General features: G+C 47.9%; 1 protein-coding gene across 3 annotated transcripts; it reads left to right on the forward strand.

The window, feature by feature from the left end:
- Positions 1 to 1,573: 1,573 nt before the first annotated feature.
- Positions 1,574 to 13,588, forward strand: METTL13 (methyltransferase 13, eEF1A N-terminus and K55). Of its 3 annotated transcripts, none has more exons than XM_081113200.1 (8): positions 1,574 to 2,016; positions 3,426 to 4,185; positions 5,484 to 5,683; positions 7,143 to 7,338; positions 8,259 to 8,426; positions 9,636 to 9,851; positions 11,692 to 11,823; positions 13,110 to 13,588. In XM_081113200.1, exons 1-8 carry the CDS (start codon positions 1,864 to 1,866, stop codon positions 13,382 to 13,384), a joined length of 2,100 nt encoding a protein of 699 aa, XP_080969326.1. In that variant the 5' UTR covers positions 1,574 to 1,863; the 3' UTR covers positions 13,385 to 13,588. The 3 variants fall into 3 exon arrangements, with proteins under 3 accessions (XP_080969326.1, XP_080969327.1, XP_080969328.1); XM_081113202.1 differs by having other exon boundaries at positions 1,593 to 2,016; positions 3,426 to 3,725; XM_081113201.1 differs by lacking the exon at positions 8,259 to 8,426 and having other exon boundaries at positions 1,580 to 2,016.
- The last annotated feature ends 7,705 nt before the right edge of the window (positions 13,589 to 21,293 follow it).

Consider the following 21,293-nt stretch of genomic DNA (forward strand, 5'->3'; position numbering starts at 1 on the left):
ATATGATTATTGAGCTGTATTGGCATGCCATTGAGGAGCTTCTATGAATAAACTTTTTTTTTTAAACACCGTAATTCTTTAGTTTTGCCAACCATTTTGGTGTAATTAGTTAGAGGAAGGGTAATGTAAGCCTCACCCTTTTAACAAAGCCCCTTTGACTATGCCCAACATTTCTGAAAGCTTAGAAAATGTCATTCTACAGTTAATTTAAATCAGATACAGAAGTAAGCCTGGAAGAAGATAAACAACACTGGACTTACAAGTCAGAATGGGCCGGCTGGTGTGGCTCAGTGGTTGTGCGCCAACCTATGAACTAGGAGGTCATGGTTCCATTCCTGGTCAGGGCACATTCCTGGGTCCTGGGCTGGATCCCCAGTAGGGAGCGGGCAGGAGGCAGCTGATCAATGATTCTCTCTCATCATTGATGTTTCTACCTCTCCCTCTTCTATCTTCTCTGAAAAACACACACACGTCAGAACGAGGTTCCGGTCTCACTGACTTGAATTATTTGTTCTTGGAGGACAGCAAGCACTATTTACCATATTTATATCCCCAGAGTCTAACAGAATACCTGTCACATATCTGACGGATCAATTTATTCACTTTGATATATTACCATTTTCAGCAAGAAATTGAAGTTGTACTGAGGGTAGAGCACCTACATAATTTTTGTTTATTAAATGCTGTTTTAAACGTTTTTGGTGGCAGAAAATATTGTATTATGGACTGAGTGTAGAGAACATCCCATCAAATGGGATGCTTAAGATGTTTGTGGTAGATGTGCCAAGTGCTAGAGTTTAGGAGGAAAACAACTTGTTTTCCAGGCTTTTCCCCCTTTTCCTACAATGGAATTGAAGTTTATCATGAAATGATGGCGAAAACACTGTAATCTCTCCCAGTATCCAGTCGGGATCCAAAAGGAGGCTTTGTGACGGGCCTCACGTATAGGGCCCATGCACTAGGCACAGGCCATGGCCGTTGGCAACATTCCCTCATCTTTCCTGGCTTTTTAATTTCAGTTATTGCCCAGTGGTCCGAAAGGCAAACAACTGCTATGCCCTTAGTTTTCCCTATAAAAGTGAACTAACTGCCTACTAGTCTATGTGTTGTCAGGAAACTGGTGCGCCTGCAGATGTCCACGTGACAGAGAAGGAACCTACTGAACGCAGAGACTCCTGGGAATCAAATCTCATACTTAGAGGAGGTCTGGCTGGATTTACTGTCACAGAACTTTTTATTTCTTTTTTTATGAATTGGAGCTTTACCTCAATTATGAGTGCTCAGTTCCTATGTGGCTCATGGTAAGAACTGGTGACGCAGCGAACACAGGGCCCCAGGAACCTGCCCTCTCTCGGGGTTCGGACCCCAGCCTGGGTTCCAGGGAACTGGCCACTTCCGCCCCCATCCCCGGGCCCGCCTACTTCCGCCTCACATAAACAAACGCTCGGCGCCTGCGTGAGGCGAGCCCATCGCAGCCAGTGAGGTGCCAGGAACAAAAATCAGTGACCAATGAGATCCTGGGAGGTCTGGGCGGTCGACCAATTGCGAGGCCTCGCACCCGGATATGATTGCCGGTTCTGAAATCAAGCTCTGAGAAGGAGCGGTGCTCCGCATGTGGCAGGGGCTGTGGGCGCGGAGTCCAGGGCGAGCGCGTTACGTTCAGCGTCTCGCGCGTGCGGTTCACATGTAAGGGTCCTTCCTTTGGGTTTTGAATGGGGAAGAGATCAACGTGGCTGCTTGTCTGTGGAAAGGAAGCCCATTGAAGTGTCCCGGAGCGGAGCCAGCGTGAGGGAAAGCCCCTCCGTTGGTACCTCCCTTACACCGGGTGGGACAGTCTGGAAGACGCAGCTGCGGAGTGGAAGTATGAATCTCTTACCTAAGAGCTCCAAGGAGTTTGGCTCCGTTGACTATTGGGAGAAGTTCTTCCAGCAGCGCGGAAAGAAAGCTTTCGAGTGGTATGGAACTTACCTGGAACTGTGCGGGGTGCTGCACAAATACATGAAGCCCCGGGAAAAGGTAAGCGCGGCCTGGCCGCTGAGAGAGAGAGCGAGCGGGGGGGTGGGGGTGGGGGGGGGCGGGAGAGGGAGAGGGACAGAGGATGAATGAGAATGAATGTGTATGTGTGTGTGTGTTCGTTCGGGAAGGTGGGAACTGCCTTCCAGGTTATCCTGCACACGGTAAACAGGGACAGGCGTGGGAGCCCTAATTGGGCCCATAATTTCAGGATTTCATGCATCATTCTGGCTGAAAGGCAGTTAAAAATATTCTTTTAAAGGTTTGAGATAAAAGACTTCCCGCCCCAGCTCATTCTTCGATGAATAACCCCACTGGAAGAGTCACTTTTTTTAGTAACTCCACCTAGATGTGGCCTCCTAGAGAATAAAGTGTGCGTTTCTCTCACAGCATCTTTGTGGAGAAGGCACTAGCCCTGTTTCACTGATACACAAGTCTGTTATCCAGTAATTGTAGCGGGGCCCACTGAATTTCAGGCAGCGTGCTCAGCCCTTCAGCTACCAGAGCACTAAGATAGAATGCCCTGGGCACAATCCCGAAGAGAAAAGTGGTAAGTACGGTAAGAGGAGTTTTGACAGAGGCGGGCTTGTACTGACTGGAGGTAGGGAAGGGAGGAGGGTAGAGAGCTTTAAGGAAGTTTTAAGCACCAAGCCTTGTGCTGTGTGTGTGTGCGTGTGTGTTTGGTAGTTGAATTCTCATAATAAACTCTGTGAGGTGCGTGGTGTACACACATTATACAGATGGGTAAATAAGGCTCTGAGGTCCTAAGATCTTACATGTAGTAAGTGGCCACATGGAGGTTTAAACTCTGGCCCATCAAGCTCCAAAGTTCAGGCACTTCTCATTGTGTATTCCATGCTTTCCCAGTGATGGTGACATCCGGGCAGTATTTTGAAGGATTGATGGGAGGTTGCTGCACAGAGCAGGAGGCAACAACTTGTGTATTTAAGTTCAGCTTCAGAAAATACCAGGATATCATGAGGAGGAGCCAAAGGCATGAGTGGAATAGGATGATGCCAGAACTGGGTTTTCAACAGTGAAACAGATAGGAGATTTCAACTGTAACTACTTACTGCATTTGGATTCTGTGACTTCCTACCAGTTCTTGAGTAAAAAATGCCTGATTCAGAGAAAAGCACAACCATGATTAGTTTGTTTCTGTAATACGGAAAGCCCATTGTCACATAACCTGCATGGCTGTCGCTGAATGTGATTTTCACTAGTGAGTCCTCTAATCAGAGGTGTTTTAAGATGGAGCCTAGAACCAGCTCTGTAACGGTGCTCTCTTCTGTGACAACAGCGTCTTCCCCTTCTGAAAACATGCAGCGGCCAAGGTGAGACTTGATTCCTCAACACATGCGAAGCTCATTCCTTTGCCTTAGTCACCTCCATCCTCTCGGTTCCCCCCCCAGGTGCTGGTGATTGGGTGTGGTAACTCAGAGCTCAGCGAGCAGCTGTACGATGTGGGCTATCAGGATATTGTGAACATTGACATCAGTGAGGTTGTCATCAAGCAAATGAAGGAACGCAATGCCAACCGACGGCCCCAGATGAGCTTCTTGAAGATGGACATGACACAGATGGAGTTTCCTGATGCCTCTTTCCAGGTGGTGCTGGACAAGGGCACCCTGGATGCTGTCCTGACAGATGAGGAGGAGAAGACCCTGCAACAGGTGGACAGGATGCTGGCTGAGGTTGGCCGTGTCCTGCAGGTGGGCGGTCGCTACCTCTGCATCTCCCTGGCTCAGGCTCACGTCCTGAAGAAAGCAGTGGGTCACTTCTCCAGGGAGGGGTGGATGGTCAGGGTGCATCAGGTGGCCAGCAGCCAGGACCAGGTGTTGGAAGCAGAGCCTCGGTTTCCCCTGCCTGTCTTTGCCTTCATCATGACCAAGTTCAGGCCAATCCCTGGCTCTGCCCTTCAGATCCTCGAGCTGTGTGCTCAGGAGCAGGGCAAGCCTGTGCGGCTGGAGAGTGCTGAGCGGCTGGCCGAGGCGGTGCGGGAGCGTCAGCAGTATGCCTGGCTGTGTAGCCAGCTGTACCGCAAGGCCGGGCTGGGGAATGTGTCCCTGGACTTGTGCAATGGGGACACGGGGGAGCCACGCTACACCCTCCACGTGGTGGACAGCCCCACCGTGAAACCATCGCGGGACAATCATTTTGCCATTTTCATCAGTGAGTTGGGATTGGTCCCTCTCTTCCCTGGAAGGGCTGGGCTGGGGCTTTGGTGGATGGGTATGCCTTGGCTGGTTTCATCTTGCAGGGATGGTACTTTCAGAGGTTAGACTAGCCAAGGCATGAGGGAAAAACAATAGCAGCTCTCCAGCTACCTTAGATTTGAAGCTTATTTCTTCTCATCTTCCATCGCAAAGCCTTGGTGAAGTGGGAGAATGGGGTTGATAAGAAGGAGAGAAGTAATACAGATGCATTTAGGCACGTCACACACTGTAGAGATGGTAGTTACTTTGTAACGTCCAGTGGTGGGAGCTGTCCAGTCTCAGGTCTGTAGCCTTTAAGCTGTGGGACCTGGGGAAATTGCTGTGTTTCTCTGCTGAATTAGAGAGACAGTACAGAGCAGTGGCTAAAAAAGGTCAGCTCTGGAACCAGATGATTTGGGTTCCAGTTCTGTCCCAGTCACATCTTGGTGATGTGACATTGGACATGTTATTTGTTTTCTGAGACTCAGTTTCCTCATTCATAAGTGACATCATAACTACCTTGTTTAGTTGTGAGAAGTGTCAAAGCTCTTAGGAAGGTGCCTGGCACATGATAGCTGCTCTATGGACACTAGTGTTATTATTGAAAGGGGTAAACGATACCAGATTTACTAGTGCATTAATAATGATAAAAAAAAGAGAATATGAGAGAATGCTTTCAAAAATAGAATATTTTAGATAAATGCAAGGTGTCGATATGGTCATGCTGGCCACTTGTTTCCAGATGACTGCACCATTTTTCCAAGTATTCCATCATCCTACCTGCACCTGTGGGAGCAAACATGTGCCCTGGACGTGAGCATGGAGTCTGGGGCTGGACTGCCTGGGTTTGAGTTCCACCTTTGCCATTTATTAGCTCTGTGACCTTGGGCAAATAATGTAACTTCGGTCTCAGTTTCCTCATTTATACAATGGGACTAATAATACTACCTGCATCCCGGGCTATTGTGAAGATTCTATGTGTTTCTATTTGTTAACTGCTTGGAATAATGCCTGGTATGTAGTAAGTGTTGGTAGTATTGCTATTTTTTCCCTTGCACGCGTGCTCACACTTCTTATTCACCCTTGGTCCTGCCTCATGTCTGATGGCAGCTTTTCTCTGGGCCTTGTGCTCCAGGGACTCGTAGCCCCCCAGTGGGTCACAGTTGGAAGGGATTCTGGGCCTGGGCAGGGCCTGGCTCTCTGCCATGTGGTCATATCGGTAGTGGGCTTGAACACTCTTCCCGGGACTCCCTGTCACCAGGCGCCTGTTTCCAGTCCCCCAGGGTCGGGAGACCGAGTGGCTCTTTGGCATGGAGGAGGGCCGGAAGCAGCTGGCGGCCAGTGCTGGCTTCAGGAGGCTGATCACAGTGGCCCTGCACCGAGGTCAGCAGTACGAAGGCATGGACAGCATCCAGGCCGAGCTATCGGCCAGAGTTATGGAGTTGGCCCCGGCCGGGATGCCCGCCCAGCAGCAGGTAAGGAAGCTCGGGCAGCAGCTTTCACAGGTCTCTGGAGAAGTCACACTAGCAGCCGGGAAGGCAGAGGGTGTCCTGAAAGAAGCTAGGGCAGGGTCTGTGACCGTAGTCGGCTCCTGGAGGACATGTCAGCAGCTAAGAGCTGAGTGGGCATCAGTCACATTCCTTTGCCCAGGCAGTGTGAGGAAGGCCAGCGGTTGCCGATATTGAGACCCACAGGCACATCTGGGTCTGGGGTTGGGGGGTCCTCTCGGACCCACAGAGATGGCACGAAGGAGATGCTCCAGCTCTTGCAGGCTCCAGCTCTTCATTCTGTGAATGACTTGGACTGTGTGTCTATTTCCTCACTTGTGCACAAGACTCTCTTGACCCTTTTGCTGCTTTTTTTTTTTAATCTTTATTGTTGAAAGTATTAAAAATGTTCCTTTTATTCCCCCAATGACTCCTTCTAGCCCACCCTGCCCCTTTTGCTTCTTAGAGCCATCATTATCTGAGGGTAAGTGGGTACTTTCAGGATATGAGCATTGCCGGCCTGGTGTTTTACTGGGAAGGAAACTGGAGGTTTTTTGCCAAAGTGGTGATATGGACTTAACAGTTGACATGGTCTGTCTGATGCCATCCTGGTCCCAAGGCAGGGTAATGGGCAGGTGACTTTATCCTTCTTGACAGAGGGAAAAGCCAAGGTACCTGGAGGCTGGGTGCTGTAGTAACAGACCTGAAAAAAGGAATAGGCTCCCGATTCCCAGCCTGGATTCTGCCCACGGGAGAATGTATTGAGTCTGCCTGGTAGACTTGGTCAGTGCCCATCAGAGAGACCCAGCTCCTGTGGGAGGTTCTTTGTGACCTTCTCTCATCAGTGCCTACGTCTCTGCCAAGTCAGGAATCCCTGGTGATTAGTAAATATTCATGTAGGTCTTTGAAAAACAACAGATGTAAAGACTGGAAGAGGAAAGAGAAAGGTTTAGGGGAGAAATGTATTTTTCTTTTAATTTTTTTCTCCTGTTTAGAATAATGGGAGAAAAGGATGAGAATGCCTAAGGGAAGGGAGATATCTCTTCATGTTTGGAGTGGGTGCTTTCCCCTGGATTTCGTTATCTCATCCCCTTCTTTTATAATTATGGTCTCTTCTCAAGGGTTCTCTCTGGCTTTGATTGTCCTGGATTGTTGAAAGTGCTTTTGAGGATTAATCTTGAGAAACTCCTATTTTTCTTTGGGGAGAACCAAATGCATTTTATAATGGTTTTGGGGGGATCGGTTAGTTTTCAGAAAGGTAAATTAAGCCTTAATGAAATCAAGTCAAAGGCCCCAGAGAGGAACTGGAACAGAAGGGCACACCTGTGGAGTTCTGCTGCCCAGAAGCAAGGCCTGGATTCCTCAGATATACACAGGGAAGGGGTTCTACTTTCTCACGTTTCTTAGCTGAGCTGGTGGTTTGACCACATCTTTGCTGTACCTTCAGGTGCCTTTCCTGTCCGTGGGTGGGGACATCGGGGTGCGGACCATTCAGCACCAAGACTGCAGCCCCTTGAGTGGCGACTACGTCATCGAGGACGTGCAGGGGGATGACAAGTGCTACTTCCGACGGCTCATCTTTCTCAGCAACAGGAACGTGGTGCAGTCAGAAGCCAGATTGCTGAAGGGTGTGTCTCACAAAGGTGAGGTGTCAGCGGCACATTAGTGGGACCCAAATGGACACAGCGTGGACTCTTGATTTCGGGTGGTCAGAAGGACCTGGGAGTGTGGCCGAGATGTAAGACCGACCTGGGTACCTGTGACCAGAGGCACATGGCCAAGTGGGTTGTCCTCTTAGACCACTTGGGGTCTTAGGGTGTGAGTGGCCATAAGCGGAATAGAGGTCTGTGTTCTGTTCTTGAGCCAAGCCTGGCTGTGAAATGATAAGGAGCAGGGCTAATGGATTACCAAGTAAACATGATCATCACTTTAATGCCTTTAGTTTAAAAGCCAATTGCTTTATAAGTTCCACATACGTCTGGGTACTAATTCAACAGGGCTCTGTGAGGTGAGCCATTTCTGCTGTCTGAATGGTACAGTAGAAAGATGATAGGCATTGGAGACAGTCCCGGGTTCAAATCCAGGTACAGTAGAAAGATGATAGGCATTGGAGATAAGCAGTCCCAAGTTCATATCCAGGCGGCACTACCTACTGTTGCTGGACCTAATTAACTCTTCAGATTCTCATGTGTTCTCTCTGCCAGTAATTGGAATTAAAGGGCTGTTATAGGAGCTCAAAGAGTAAAAACCCTAGGATAGCAATTGACATAGAGGAGGTAATTGTAAGTCCTTCCCTACAAGAATTTATGAAGATTCTGTTAGTGGCCTTATATTTCTCCTAGGAGAGGTACCAGGACTCCTAAGTTGAGTTTTCCCAGGCTTTGGGGTATATCTTTACCACTTTCCTTTTCAGACTCTGACATGTAACCAGTTCAAATTCCTGCACATTTAATGCTTGGGTTTGTGAGTGAGATCAAGTCAGCTGCAGCCCACTGCCCCTGGTGCTTTGCTCTCTGCGGACCAGTGGACTAAGCATAGGACTTCATTGTCTCTCTTCATTTAGCCCAGAAGAAGCGGAAAAAGGACAGGAAGAAGCAGTGGCCGGCTGGTACTCCAGAGGAGCCCCCTGCAGCTCCGGGGCAGTCCATCGATAAGAGCTACCTGTGCTGTGAACACCACAAAGCCATGATCGCCGGCCTGGCCTTGCTGAGAAACCCCGAGCTGCTCCTAGGTGAGGGTTGTCACTGCTTCCCACAGGGAGGAGCGTGGGAGATGACAGCTAATCAAAGGAGCTGCTTGTGAATAAGAGCAATGATCACAGACCGGCAAAAGCATAAACATTCATATCTTTCTCATTCCCAACCTGCTTCTAAGTTAACGAACATCCAGATAACTTTTTCCTCACATTGAAGTTGTCATGTTGAAATGGTCATACATGTCAAAGTCTGAAGTTTTTCCCCCACTCATTTATTTAAAAATTAAGGTGTGAAGTACATCCAGGGAGATAGGTAAAGTACACAGATCTTCAGCTGTTCAGTTTGATGAATTCTCACATATTTATATACCCACGTAACCAGATGGAGCCTTTAAAAACCATGTCTCTGGGCCCTGGCTGGTATGGCTCCGTTGGTTGAGCATTGTCCCGTGCACCGAAAGGGCACTGGTTCGATTCCTGGTTGGTCAGGGCACATACCTGGGTTGCAGGCCCAATCCCCAGTAGGAGGTGTGCAGGGGGGCAGCTGATCAATGTTTCTGTCTTACATTGATGTTTCTCTCTCCCCTCCCCCCCCCAATAAAAACACATTTAAAAAATAAAAATAAATAAAAACCATGTCTCCAGAGAAATGCCTTTGCACTTAAGGAGAATTTCTGGCTTTTCTGTAATGCATTATATGTTTCTAGCTTGAAGTCCTACTTAAAAACCCATACTACAGGCAGTGCAGTCAGCCTTCTCACTAATGACAGGTTCGGATCTGACCACAGTGGTGACCACCACATATTTCTGTCTGCGTTAGAGCCGTCCTCACTCACAGTCCCTGCGTGTGTCCGTTGGCCCATTGTGGCGTTGATCTATGTGGAATCCACTGCCTTTTGATCATGAACCAGGTGTTGGCCATTGTAGACCCCCATTTTGTAGAGGGATCCAATAAGGCTTATGGTGGGGACTCTTGGTGACGAGTGCTTTGGGATTTTTAAGGGGCTACAATAACACACTGGTCATCTTCTGGATTTGTAAAGAGAAGGATTGTGAGGCCAGGATTGAGTTTTCAGATGTCAAATTAACTCCTAAATTTTGGGATGAGACAGGGAGGCCAGACCCCTAAATCTGGTATCCCCTGGGCAGAGCCAACAATTTCACTCCCTCTTTTGCCCTCCTGAGGCTGGTACCAAACTTTCCAGTGAGCCGATAGTAAAATGATGCTTTCTTCCTATATTACAGAGACCCCGCTGGCTTTGTTGGTGGTAGGCCTGGGCGGGGGCAGCCTCCCCCTCTTTGTCCACGACCATTTCCCAAAGTCCCATATCGAGGCTGTGGAGATCGACCCGTCCATGTTGGAAGTGGCCACCCAGTGGTTTGGCTTCTCCCAGAGCGACCGGATGAAGGTCCACATTGCAGATGGCCTGGACTATATTACCAGCCTAGCGGGAAGAGAAGGTACTGCTACTGGGGAACTTGGGGGATGTCAAGGGAAGATTGATCCAAGGTTGTCAGGCCTATGAGGGCCTCTAGACTCCATCTCTGAGAGGGTGGCATCAGCACCATCCTAGTCTTTTTCCTGTTGATTTGTTGACATTTTTTTCAGTAACTACAGAGTGCCAACCATATGCTTAGTTCTGTGCTAGGGGCTGGGGTCTAGCACAGTGATGGCGAACCTTTTGAGCTCGGCGTGTCAGCATTTTGAAAAACCCTAACTTAACTCTGGTGCCGTGTCATATATAGAAATTTTTTGATATTTGCAACCATAGTAAAACAAAGACGTACATTTTTGATATTTATTTTATATACTTAAATGCCATTTAACAAAGAAAAATCAACCAAAAAAATGAGTTCGCGTGTCACCTCTGACACGCGTGTCATAGGTTCGCCATCACTGGGTACTACGAACTGTTTCCTGACCTGATGGCGCTAACAGACAGTGGACTTTTCTTTTGACCCTGCAACATTAACACCTCCTCACCACCTTAAGAAACCTCCAGGATGTAGCTGGGTGAAGAAAGATGAAGAACAGTTGAGGGGTGTGTTGGGAGGTGTTATTCCTAAAATCAGCTGGAAGTGAAGCCAGAAATAGAGCAAAACAGCATTCATGCCAACCACTGGTTCCAAATCTCGGACGTTTGGCAGTGTCTGCACGTGTTGGTTGTCATAACCATTGGGTAGGGGTGCTTCTGGCATCTGGTGGGAGAGACCAAGGATGCTGCTGAACTTCCTATGATGCAAAGCACAGCCACCGACGACAGTGAATTGTCTGACCCCTAATGTCAGTAGTGCCGAGGCTGAAAAGCCCTGAGGCAGAAGCTGCTCAGTGGGGATCCCGACAGCCCTCCAGCTGCTGGGTTTAAGGTTCTGTTTGTTCTAATATTTCATATCCCAGACTTAGGACAAAAGTCCTATTCATGTTCTGCAGGAGGTCCCTTGATTCTTCTGCAAGTTCATAGATAGGCTCCTGGTGACATGCTTTCCAGAGCCTGAGTCCCTTGGGGAAAAGTCAGGTTGGTTCAGTCCTAAGTGAACCTGGGGGACTCAGGCCCATATTTCCTGGTCTGCTCGTTCTGTAACTGATGCCTGGTTCTCATTGGACCAGAATCTCTTCCAGTAAGGGTGTGGCAAACCAGAATGACATTTTGGTGCTGGGATGAGTGTATTTGGTGCTGAGATGGACAGATGCTGCCTTAGTTTAACTGCAAGCTGACCATATTAAGAGTTTCACAGGTTCCCTCTCTGAGGCTAGAGTCATTCTGGGGGCTCAGGCCCAAGACAGCTAATAACATTTGAAGCATTTAAAACAGTACCAGGCATATGGTAGGTCAGCCCTTAAAGGCTTAGATCCCTGCTTGTCCAGATCAGTGATTCTCAGCTCTGAGTGCACTGATAATTACTTGGGGAGCTGAAGAGAAATGCCAGGCCTCCCAGGAGGTTTTCAACTCAGCTGGCCAAGAAAGGAGCCCAGGTTCTGTAGGTATTCAGAAGCTTCCCATGGTGACTCGAATGTTCTGTCAGGATTGACAGCCACTGGGACAGAGAGACTCTTAACCAAGTAAGTGCCCTGCAGAATGGGCTCCAGAAGGTGAGACCAGGCCCCGTCCTTAAGGTGGGCTACTCACAGCAGAGCCTTGGTGACGATTCCTCTGGATGGTGATGTCAGTGCACATCCTCCCTGCTGTCCTTCTGGCTCAGCCACCTGCGCCCACTACAGGTCACAGGAGAGATGCAGCGTAGGAAGGTAAATAGCCTTATTTTATCCAACAAAGACAAAAAGTTTGCTTCTCTTTCCCAGCACGGCCTCAGTACGACGTGATAATGTTTGACGTGGACAGTAAGGATCCAACACTGGGAATGAGCTGTCCGCCCCCAGCATTTGTGGACCAGCCCTTCCTGCAGAAGGTCAAGAGCATCTTGACTCCTGAAGGTATGAGAACGAAAGGTCAGGAAGGGGGGAGGGATGGGTCCTTCAAAAATACATTTTTTATAATGAAAAATGCGCATATCATAAATGTGTAACTTGATCGATTTCCTTCCTTTGAACAACCACTTACCAGCACTGAACACACAGCATTTCCAGCGCCCCCGATGTCCACCTCTCACCTCCTCTTTGGGATCACCACTCTCCTAATTTCTACCAGCACGCCCTAGTCTTCCCCATTTTTGTTCTATATAAATGCAATAATCATACAGATGGTAGTCTTTACGTTTCTGTTTTCTTTCACTCAACGCGATGCTTGTGAGATTCATCCATAGTATTGCGTTTCCATTGTTCCTTTCGTTGCTGTGTAGTGTCATTGTGTGGCTGTAGCGCTCAGGCTCCCCCTCTGCTCTTGGTAGTTGGGCTGCTTTGCTGTTGGGTGCTTCTGTAAGTAGTGCTGCCATTAACATTCGAACGATGCCTTTTGGTGAAACGTGGGCGGATCTGTTGGGCATATACTAGTACGTAGGGCTGTAATAGCTGGATGGTAGGTGAAGCGTATGCTCAGCTTTCGCAGATGCTGCCGCCGGTTTTACAAAGTGGTTGTAGTCATTCCCACTCCCACCACCACGGCAACGCTAGCTCCCAGTCACATTCCTCCCACGTGCCCCAGACTAGGCAGTATCTTATCTCATTGTCATTGCAGCCCATTTCAGATGAGGAAACCGAGGTAAAGAGACCTGCCAAGGTGGCCAGGGTAACAGCTGGGACTCCAGCCCAGGTCCTGGCGAAAGCTGGGGCTCTGAGTCATGTGTCTGCGGCCCCCATGTTTTGATTTGGTGTATGGTGCTGTGGTGAACAGAGTTGACTTAGAACCTTAGCTGTTGTCAGGTGACCTTGGCCATCCCTGGCTAGTTAGTACTGCATGGTGTTTGTCAAGAACATAACATCCCTGCGGAGTTGGTACATTCTTTCTTGGGGGTGTTAGTTACTTCTTTCTCAAAGTGATTCTTTGGGAAACTGAGACATGGAGAATGGTGAAACCATTGGTTAGCAGCATAGGAGAGCAAGAAAGTGGGCTGACGTTTCCTCTGGTTTGCATATTTCCCATGCTTTCCTCATTCTGCCTTCTGTGTGCGTATGTTCTCTGCAAGCTGGCTGTCGCTGTTGGTGCTGTCTTAGTCCCCCCCAGCCTCCCTGGGGCAGAAATGGTATTTTCCTCAGAGCTGTACCTTGTCTCCACGTGTCACCAGATGTGTGGTCATTCTGACTCTTTCCTTCCCACCCTACAGGTGTCTTTATCCTCAACCTTGTGTGCCGAGACTTGGGGCTAAAGGACTCAGTGCTGGGTGGGCTCAAGGCGGTGTTCCCCCTCCTGTATGTCCGGCGCATCGAGGGGGAAGTGAACGAGATTCTGTTCTGTCAGCTGCACCCCGAGCGGAAACTTGCCACACCAGAGCTCTTGGACATGGCCCAGGCCTTGGAGCAGACCCTGCGGAAGCCAGGGAGGGGTTGGGATGGCACGTATGTCCTGTCCGATATGCTCAAGACTGTGAAGATTGTGTGATCGCTGGCCTCTCAGCCTCCTGCCTGCCTGACCTTGGGCTCCTGGCCTGCCAGAGATCGACGAAATAGAACCCACAATACTTTTTAAGCCTCGTATTTTTCTTGGTTTCATACTCAGCTACATGGGACCTTCGGCCTGGTGACGTTGTCTGGAGAGCTGAGGAAATAAAAACATTCTTCCTGTGCTGTCCTCTTCAGTAACACTGGTTGGTTGCCTTTGCTTCCAATACCGTGCCCTTGGGTAGAATTCAGTGTTGGAGACCCCACCAGTCGCTGATGCCTTAACGAGTGAGCAAGCTCCTTAGGGAAAGGGTCTTCTTTCAAGAAGCTGTTACACCTGAACTGTATTTCCTGCTTTTTTCTCTTTGCCTATTTTTTTTCTCTTCACCCAATACTCTATCCAGTCCTCTCATTCCCTACCATCCTTTTGTCCTTTTGGGTATGGAGAGAACGATTTTCTCTAGGGAAGGAGGTCCCCGATGATGGAGCACAGTATGGACAGTCTGCTGTGATTGCTGGTTTGCCTTTGCTCGATCCTTCTGTCGGTTTGGTAGGAATGATCTCAACTCTGTGCCAGCACACTGTGAACAGAGTGGGTTCCCATAAGCACCCTTCTCAGGTTTGATAATTTGCTAGAGCAGCTCACAGAACTCAGGGAAAAAAACAGTTTACCCAGATCACCAGTTTATTATAAAAGGACACAACTCAGGAACAGCCAGATGACAGAGATGCCCAGGGCTAGGTGTGCATAAGGGCTGGGAACTTCCTGCCCTCTGTGGGCACGCCACCCTCCCAGCACCTTCTGTTCACCCACCCGAAAGCTCTCAGAACTCTGTACTCCTGAAATTCTTATGGAGGCTGCACAGTGTAGGCATGATGGATTAATAACTCAATTTCCAGCCCTTCCCTTTCCCAGAGGGTGGGGCCTGGGACTGAAGGCTCCCAGCGTGTAACCATGGCTTGGCCTTTCTGGGTACTCGCTCCCATCCGGGACCCCACCAAGGACCTCATTAGAGCAAAGGATGCTCTTCTCACCCAAGAATCAGAGAAGTTTAGGAGCTCTGGGTCAGGAACTGGGGTCAGAGACGAATGTGCACGTTTTATTCATGTACCTATCTACCCACACGCACCCCAGCTCCTTGCCCTCTGGGTGGAGGACGGTAGGTGAGGGGTCAGCTAGCTGCACTGGTGACTTCCTCTATGGAGCATGCAGCCCTGCTCCCACTGTAACGGCCTCGGTATACCTCTGAGGACTGTAGCCCAGTAAACCCTAGGTCATCCAGTTTCCGTCCTGGGCCTTGTCTTGCCATTTGGTTTCTATAAATTTGCTAACAGCTAACTGCTGATAAGAAGTAGAATTCTCACATTGGGTTTTTCTTTTTTATATTCAATAGGATTTTTTTTTTTTTAAAGACTGCTCTGTGCCAGACTCCATGCTCCGTGCTGAGAATAGAAAGAGGAAAGGGCCAGGCCTCCTGATGTTACTGCCGAGCTTGGGAGGCGAATTGCAGCACATGGATGAGTTACGGAACCACATGTGCTGAGAGTGTGAGGAACGGGTGCGGGGTCAGGCGTTTGCTAAGTCACCTCAGCTCCTCCTTAGAACAGACAGGAAGTTGGCCAGTCTCAGTAAAACCTGCCCCCTTACAGTGATTGAAGGCCTGGACGCAGGTTGTTTTTCTAGCTCAGGTCTGAGCTGGTTCCCATGCTTCCCAGTAGAGGGCACTAGAAACCACGTTTAAGTTCTGGGGCATCTGGAAAATTCCTGATGGGAAAGGGTCTTCTTTCAAAAGGCTGTTTCACCTGAACTGTATTTCCTGCTTTTTTCTCTTTGCCTATTTTTCTCTTTCTTCACTCAATAATCTACCCAGTCCTCTCATTCCCTGCCACCCTTTTGTCCTTCCCATGGGTGTGGGAAGAACGATTTTCTCTAGGGAAGGACGTCCCCGATGGTGGAGGCACAGACCCTTTTGCCCCACGTCCCTCATTTTAGAAACAATGGCAGGAAATAAAGCAATGAGATAATGCTCATGGGATTTGAAGGAGCTTTAATCTAGGAAGCATATAAGAAATAAAAATATAACACATGTGCCTCTGGGCCTGGGGTGGCAGGTCAAGCTTTCTGTAAAGATCTAAGTCATTTCTAGCATCGTAAACAGTCGTCACAAGAAAGGTTGGCAAAAATGATTTTTGATCGAAATAATGGATACACACACACATACACATATTAGTAATGCAAGCCTGCCTGTAGTTGGGTTGAAAAGTAGCACCTCCACCCCAAAGAAATATCTATGTCTTAACCCCTGGAATCTGTAAATGTGACTTTACTTGGGGGGAAAAAAAGGATCTTTGCAGGTGTAATTAAGTTAAGGAGCCCAAGATAAAATCATCCTGGATTAAGGCAGCCCTAAATCCAAAGACAGGACCTTGACCGAGGATTCCTGGCCTTCATCATTGCGAGAGAAGCAATTTCTGTTGCTATCAGCCACCTTATTTACAGTAATATTTGTTTCAGTAGCTCCAGGAAATGCACACACAGCCTTAAAGGTGCTCAGTCCACAGAGCCAGAGATGGGATGGCCTCTGGGCCCCATGCCCCCTCCAGATACCTTTAGTTCAGCCAGAAACACGGGGCAGTGCTCAGTGGAAGGTTAATTTTGCCCCGCTACCTAGGAAGAATTCTGAGTGCTCCACCCAGTGCCCCAGGAACCATGTGGTTGTCCTCTCAGGATGAAAGAACTGTCCTGACTGTGGGAGGCCTTGGGATAACTTCCTCTAAAACTTACAGCCCCCCGCTGAGTACGGGAGGGGACCTCGGCCTGCAAACCCAGGTGACTTGATCTGTCTGGACTCCTACCTGCGTGTCTTCCGCTCATTGTTGACCAGGAAGCTCCCTTCGGGCAGCGAGCTGGTCAGTCACAGGCTCTCCCCATTGGCCTCCTCTCTCAGGGCTCTTTGTCCTTTATTGCCCCACGTCCAATGTCTTGAAAACCATAGTTTCGTCTGCTTTGTCTTGGATTTCAGTTGTTCCAAGTGAGAAAAGAAAATCTGGTCCCTGTTACTCCGTTTTGTTGAAAATGGAAACCAGGGCACATATTCTAATCTTAATAACCTCATTTTCCCATGAGTATTTTTTAGTCCTATTTTTATTCACATGAGAAAACCTGGTTTTAGTTCTAAGCTAATTAAAGGTAAACCCAGGGTTTAATTCCGGGTGTGTTTCCTTCCCAAGCTTGAGTTCTTGAGTTTGCTGTGCTAGGCTCAGGGTGCCGGAAGGTGCCCAGGGCTGGGTTACAGGCAGCTTCAGTGATGTGTGAGCTTAGTTAAGTCATGTGATTGTTCTCTGCCAGAGAACTCAAGGGAACCTTTCGTTGCTACTCTTTGTAAAGGCTGTGACTGACTTCTCTTCCTGTGGGCACATATCTTCAGCCTGGCTTCCTGTCTCCTTTAAAGTGATAACTCTATCCAATTAACTTTTTTTCCTTTAAAACTTCCTTCTTTTCCAAGTGCTTTGTATTGTACCTGGCACAGAAAAGGCCCTTTAAAAAATTTAATTTATTAAATTGATTGGGGCGACATTGGTCAACATGAACATACAGGTTTCACGTGTGGGTTTCTATGTTACAAGATCTGTATATTGCACCGTGTGCCCACCACCCAAAGTCAAATCTCCTGTCATCTTATATTAGGACCCTCGTCTTCCCCTACGCCCTCAAAAGGCCCCTAGTACATGATTATTGAATGAATGAATGCATGCATGCATGGTTGGCTGAAGAGAAGGGCGCAGTCTCCAACCCTCACAGCATGAGGCTCCCAGGACTCCTCAGTTCATGGACACCCATGAAATCACATGAACCTCAGCAACCAGTGACTGGCCCCACTGGCTCATAGAACCCTTAGATCTCTTGAAACTCCTTTCCCCTCCCTGTAACAGTATTTCTGAATTGTTAAGATTTCATGAAGCAGTAACTAACAAATACTTGGAACTACTGGAAAAAAGGCACTAACGGTTGCTACACAAATAGAAGGTGCTAATTTTTGTTCCCTCAAGTCAGAAACTGAAGTCTGAAGTTCTGATTGTACTGGTTTGGGGCTATAAATGTCACCTGTTAAGAAGAAAGCCATGACATTCACAAAAGGACACTTTTCCCAAGATACTCCCGGCTTCAATAGCTCCTGCTGATCCGACAATGTGATGACTCAAGGCCCCTTCCATTACCATGCTCAGCCATTACCAGAGACGGAACACTTTCCTCCTACGGTCCTCTTGCTGCCCAGTGAGCTGTGGAACAAGGAGGGGCCAGAATTCCACCCCACCACCATGTGTCTGTGTCCTTCAGGCATGGTGACACCCCATCCATTGCTGATTCCACAGGTTGGCTAATATTAGAGGATTTTCAGGGCCTTTGAGAATTCAGTTAAATTTAGCTGCTGTTTATGGAGCATATGCCAGGCCCAGTTCTCACAGGTGGTCTTTGGCTTTCTGTTTGGGGGCCCCAATATTTCCCTCTACATCCTGATTGTTAACTGAACATGACAGCATGGTTGAATAGTATGGACCTGGAAGAGACAATATATATATTTTTAGTGGCTATAAGGATCATTTCATCTCAATATGAAAAGGTAATTTCTCAACTTCTTTCTCACATTACTTCTTTATGACAATCAACTATACCAGGTACAGAAACTATCTGAAGAAACAGCCCCTAATCCTAAGAAGCTGATGTAAATATCTACATGTGATCCATTGTGATTATGACCGGAAGTTCCAACAATGAAAGCCTTCCTCAATTAGACTAGATTACAAATTAAAGTCTGGGCTTTCCTGTCCCTGGATGTTTCAGGCAGGTGCTGGATATAATGCAGCAAGGCCGACTCAGATTTCTAGCTAACGTAGTTAGGTGAACGACAGGGCATTTCTCCAAAACAGGATGCTGCAGGTGGAGGCAATGCCCTGGTTCTGCCACTCACTAGCCGCCCGGACTTGACAAGTGACTTGTCTTGTTACTTCTCTTCATCTATAAAATGAAATTGTGACCGCTAGATGGAATGGTATGTTGAAAACACTCCATGCTTGAAGGCTAACGATAATAACAATCCAAGGAAATCATTCTTTTGGGTGTTAAAATCTATGTTTTACTTCTCCCAAGAAACTACGTGCATCTTCAGAAGGTCTGGAATCCTGTGTGTGTGTAGTGGTGCTGGCTTGTGCTTGCATGAGGAAGCAGAGGAAGAATAGACAACAGCCTGTTAGAAGCAGTTACCTTGGGATGGAGATGTGGGTAGGGAGGATGGGGAAGGGCACATGATTTTTAAATGGGTACCCTTTTATTTTTTAATTTTGAACCATGGCTGTATTACCTATTTTAAATCATTAAATTAAAAACATATAAAGTCCTGTGGTGACTTTAATGGTATGAATTTCAGACACATGCCCAATAGGTTCCATCAAAAGTCTAGAGGTTTTTTTACCTTCTTGTCGTTGCATAAACCACCTCTTCTGGAATTTTCCTCTTAACCTGTTCCCTTCCAGATCCCCACTCCAGCTCCATTCCCCACCCCAAACCCCTGGTTCACTCTCCCTTTCTCCCTCCTTCCTTCCTTCTCTTCCACTTTCTTTCTCTCTCTTTCCTTCTCTCTTTCTTTCTCTCCCCCCTCTCCTCTCTCTCTTCCTCCCTCCCTCCATCTACCTTTTCACTCTCTCTTTTAAAAAAAAATCGATGGAAAAAATAACCCTTGGATGAGGATTAACAACAACAAAAAAAATAGAATATGGAATTGAAGGATGGGTAGATTGGTGCTCAGATTCCCTTTTTGCCACTAACTGTGGGACCTTGGCTAAATCACTTACCTGAGCCTGTCTTTATTTATAATACGTAAATAAAGATACAAGTATTAGGTCCCCCACCCTCACCCCCACAGTCTCAGATGGTTAGTAAGACAATTGAGCGGTTTAACCAAAGTAAAGACCTTAGCACAATGCCTGACACCAGTCATTACTCAGTGTCATCTATGGAACATGTTATAGCTCAGCATGCTATCTAGCTGTTAAATATCAGCATTTTTGCCAGACCCAGTCAATGGTGCAGGTCTTAAACTTAAACTTACCTGAAAGAGCCTCAGCCAAGACAGGAACTGGGAAGAGGGGGCTGGATTAGAAGCCAGTCAGCAGAGGGTACTTGCCTCTCAAATTGAGTTCCTTGCTGAAGCTGAAATTGGAAGCTGAGAAACGAGGTTTTGGAGTCGAGGACACCGTGCACCACAAAGTGATTAAAGCAAAGTGCAGTGTTGGCTGGTGGCCATCTGCTTGTTATCTCAGCGTAGCCCTGTGCGCCTCTCTCTATCTGATTCATTTTCAGCAAGAGACTTTTTTGGTGGGTGGGGTGGGGAGAGGAGGAATGACAGGGACATTAGAGGCTGACAGGAGAGATTATTTGAGGACAGGACCAAAGAGACACGTATTCCCCGTGCTTTTTAACTCACTGAGTGCCAGGAACCGGGGTGAGGCAGAGCACTGGTTTATTCAGCTTTTATTCAGCTCGGTGTCCTGTTGAAAGCAAAATGCTTGAGTCACAGGGGGTCAAACGACTGCAGTTCCTCTGATGAGTCACTGTCTTGCTTCCATGTAACATCCCAGCATCTGTTGCCCCATTTGTTTACTGAGAGCAAGCTACAGCCGTCGGCAGGTAGGGCTCCTGTGCTCAGACTAGGAAGGTCCTGATATACACCAGGCTGCAGGTAGAGGCTGCCTGTAGGGGCTGCCCAGGGTGACATGAAGGTGCTCTTTCCTCCGACTTAGTATCGCAGTGAGAAAAAGTTTAAGGTGGAGCCCAAAGGATGGAGCAAGAGTTAGAAGGTGTGAATGGGACTGATGTCACTAATATCACTTAGGGTCTCAGCAATGTACCATAGTACGTTCACACTGGGCTACTGAAGTGTGCTTAGTACAAAGACTGTTTACCGAGATGTGAGCGGGGTTCAGAGAAACAAGAAGGGATGGTTCAGGGCCCCTGGGAAAGCAAGAATGGGGAGCCATTAAGAGGTTGAAGAAACAAAGGGGCAACAGAGGGTGGAGAGGGTCACCAGAGAAGACCTGTGGCATCATTTAAGGGTGAGAGTCCACTCAGTCAACCAAGAAGAATGGAGCTCGAGGGGTAAATACTCAAACCTCACTCTCCTTCCGCCCTCCCTTCCTAGATGCTTCCATTGGCCAAATCTAACTGGAGGCCAGAGAGCAAGAGTGCTGTTGAAGCTGACCATAGAGTCACCTCCTGGGGAAGAAGGCAGGCTGGAGAAGGAGGCCCAGGGATCTGGGGATGAACAGAAAACATCTAGCACAACTGGCTAGACAAGTTAGTTTCCTCTCTGGTTGTCAGTTTCGTTCATCAGTAAAATGGGCACATCACTTTGCCTACCTTGTTGTGAGAATGGAATGAGATGATGTAGGTGAAAGGTTTTGAAAAGCTCTGGAGGGCTTTGTGAATGTTGAGTATGAAGTTGAACTTTCCAGGAATGAGGAAACAACAATGTCACAGTGACCAAGGTAAATTCCTCACTTCCCAGTTGGATCACCAGCCCTTCTGGAGACCCTACTATGTATGTAGTCCATATCTGATGCTGGGGGTGAGCATGGGATCAATGGGACCAATGGTGGCTGGGCTATGAAAAAGGTGGTGATAGACACAAGGCAGCCACTACTCCTTCAAAGGCTGGTAGTATAGTTAGAAGGATATGAAAGTGTGTGTGTGTTCCTATATTTATGTATAAAGTGTATAGAAAAATATGAGGATATCTGTGTGAACACACACACAGAATCATGCAGTTACATATGCAAAGTGAAGCAATACAGATGGGAATTATTAGAATTGGAATGAGAGACGATCAAATAGGTGTTCAGAAGAATAGCGTTTG

Source organism: Myotis nattereri, assembly GCF_964212035.1.
Source record: "Myotis nattereri genome assembly, chromosome: 18".
NCBI lineage: Eukaryota > Metazoa > Chordata > Mammalia > Chiroptera > Vespertilionidae > Myotis > Myotis nattereri.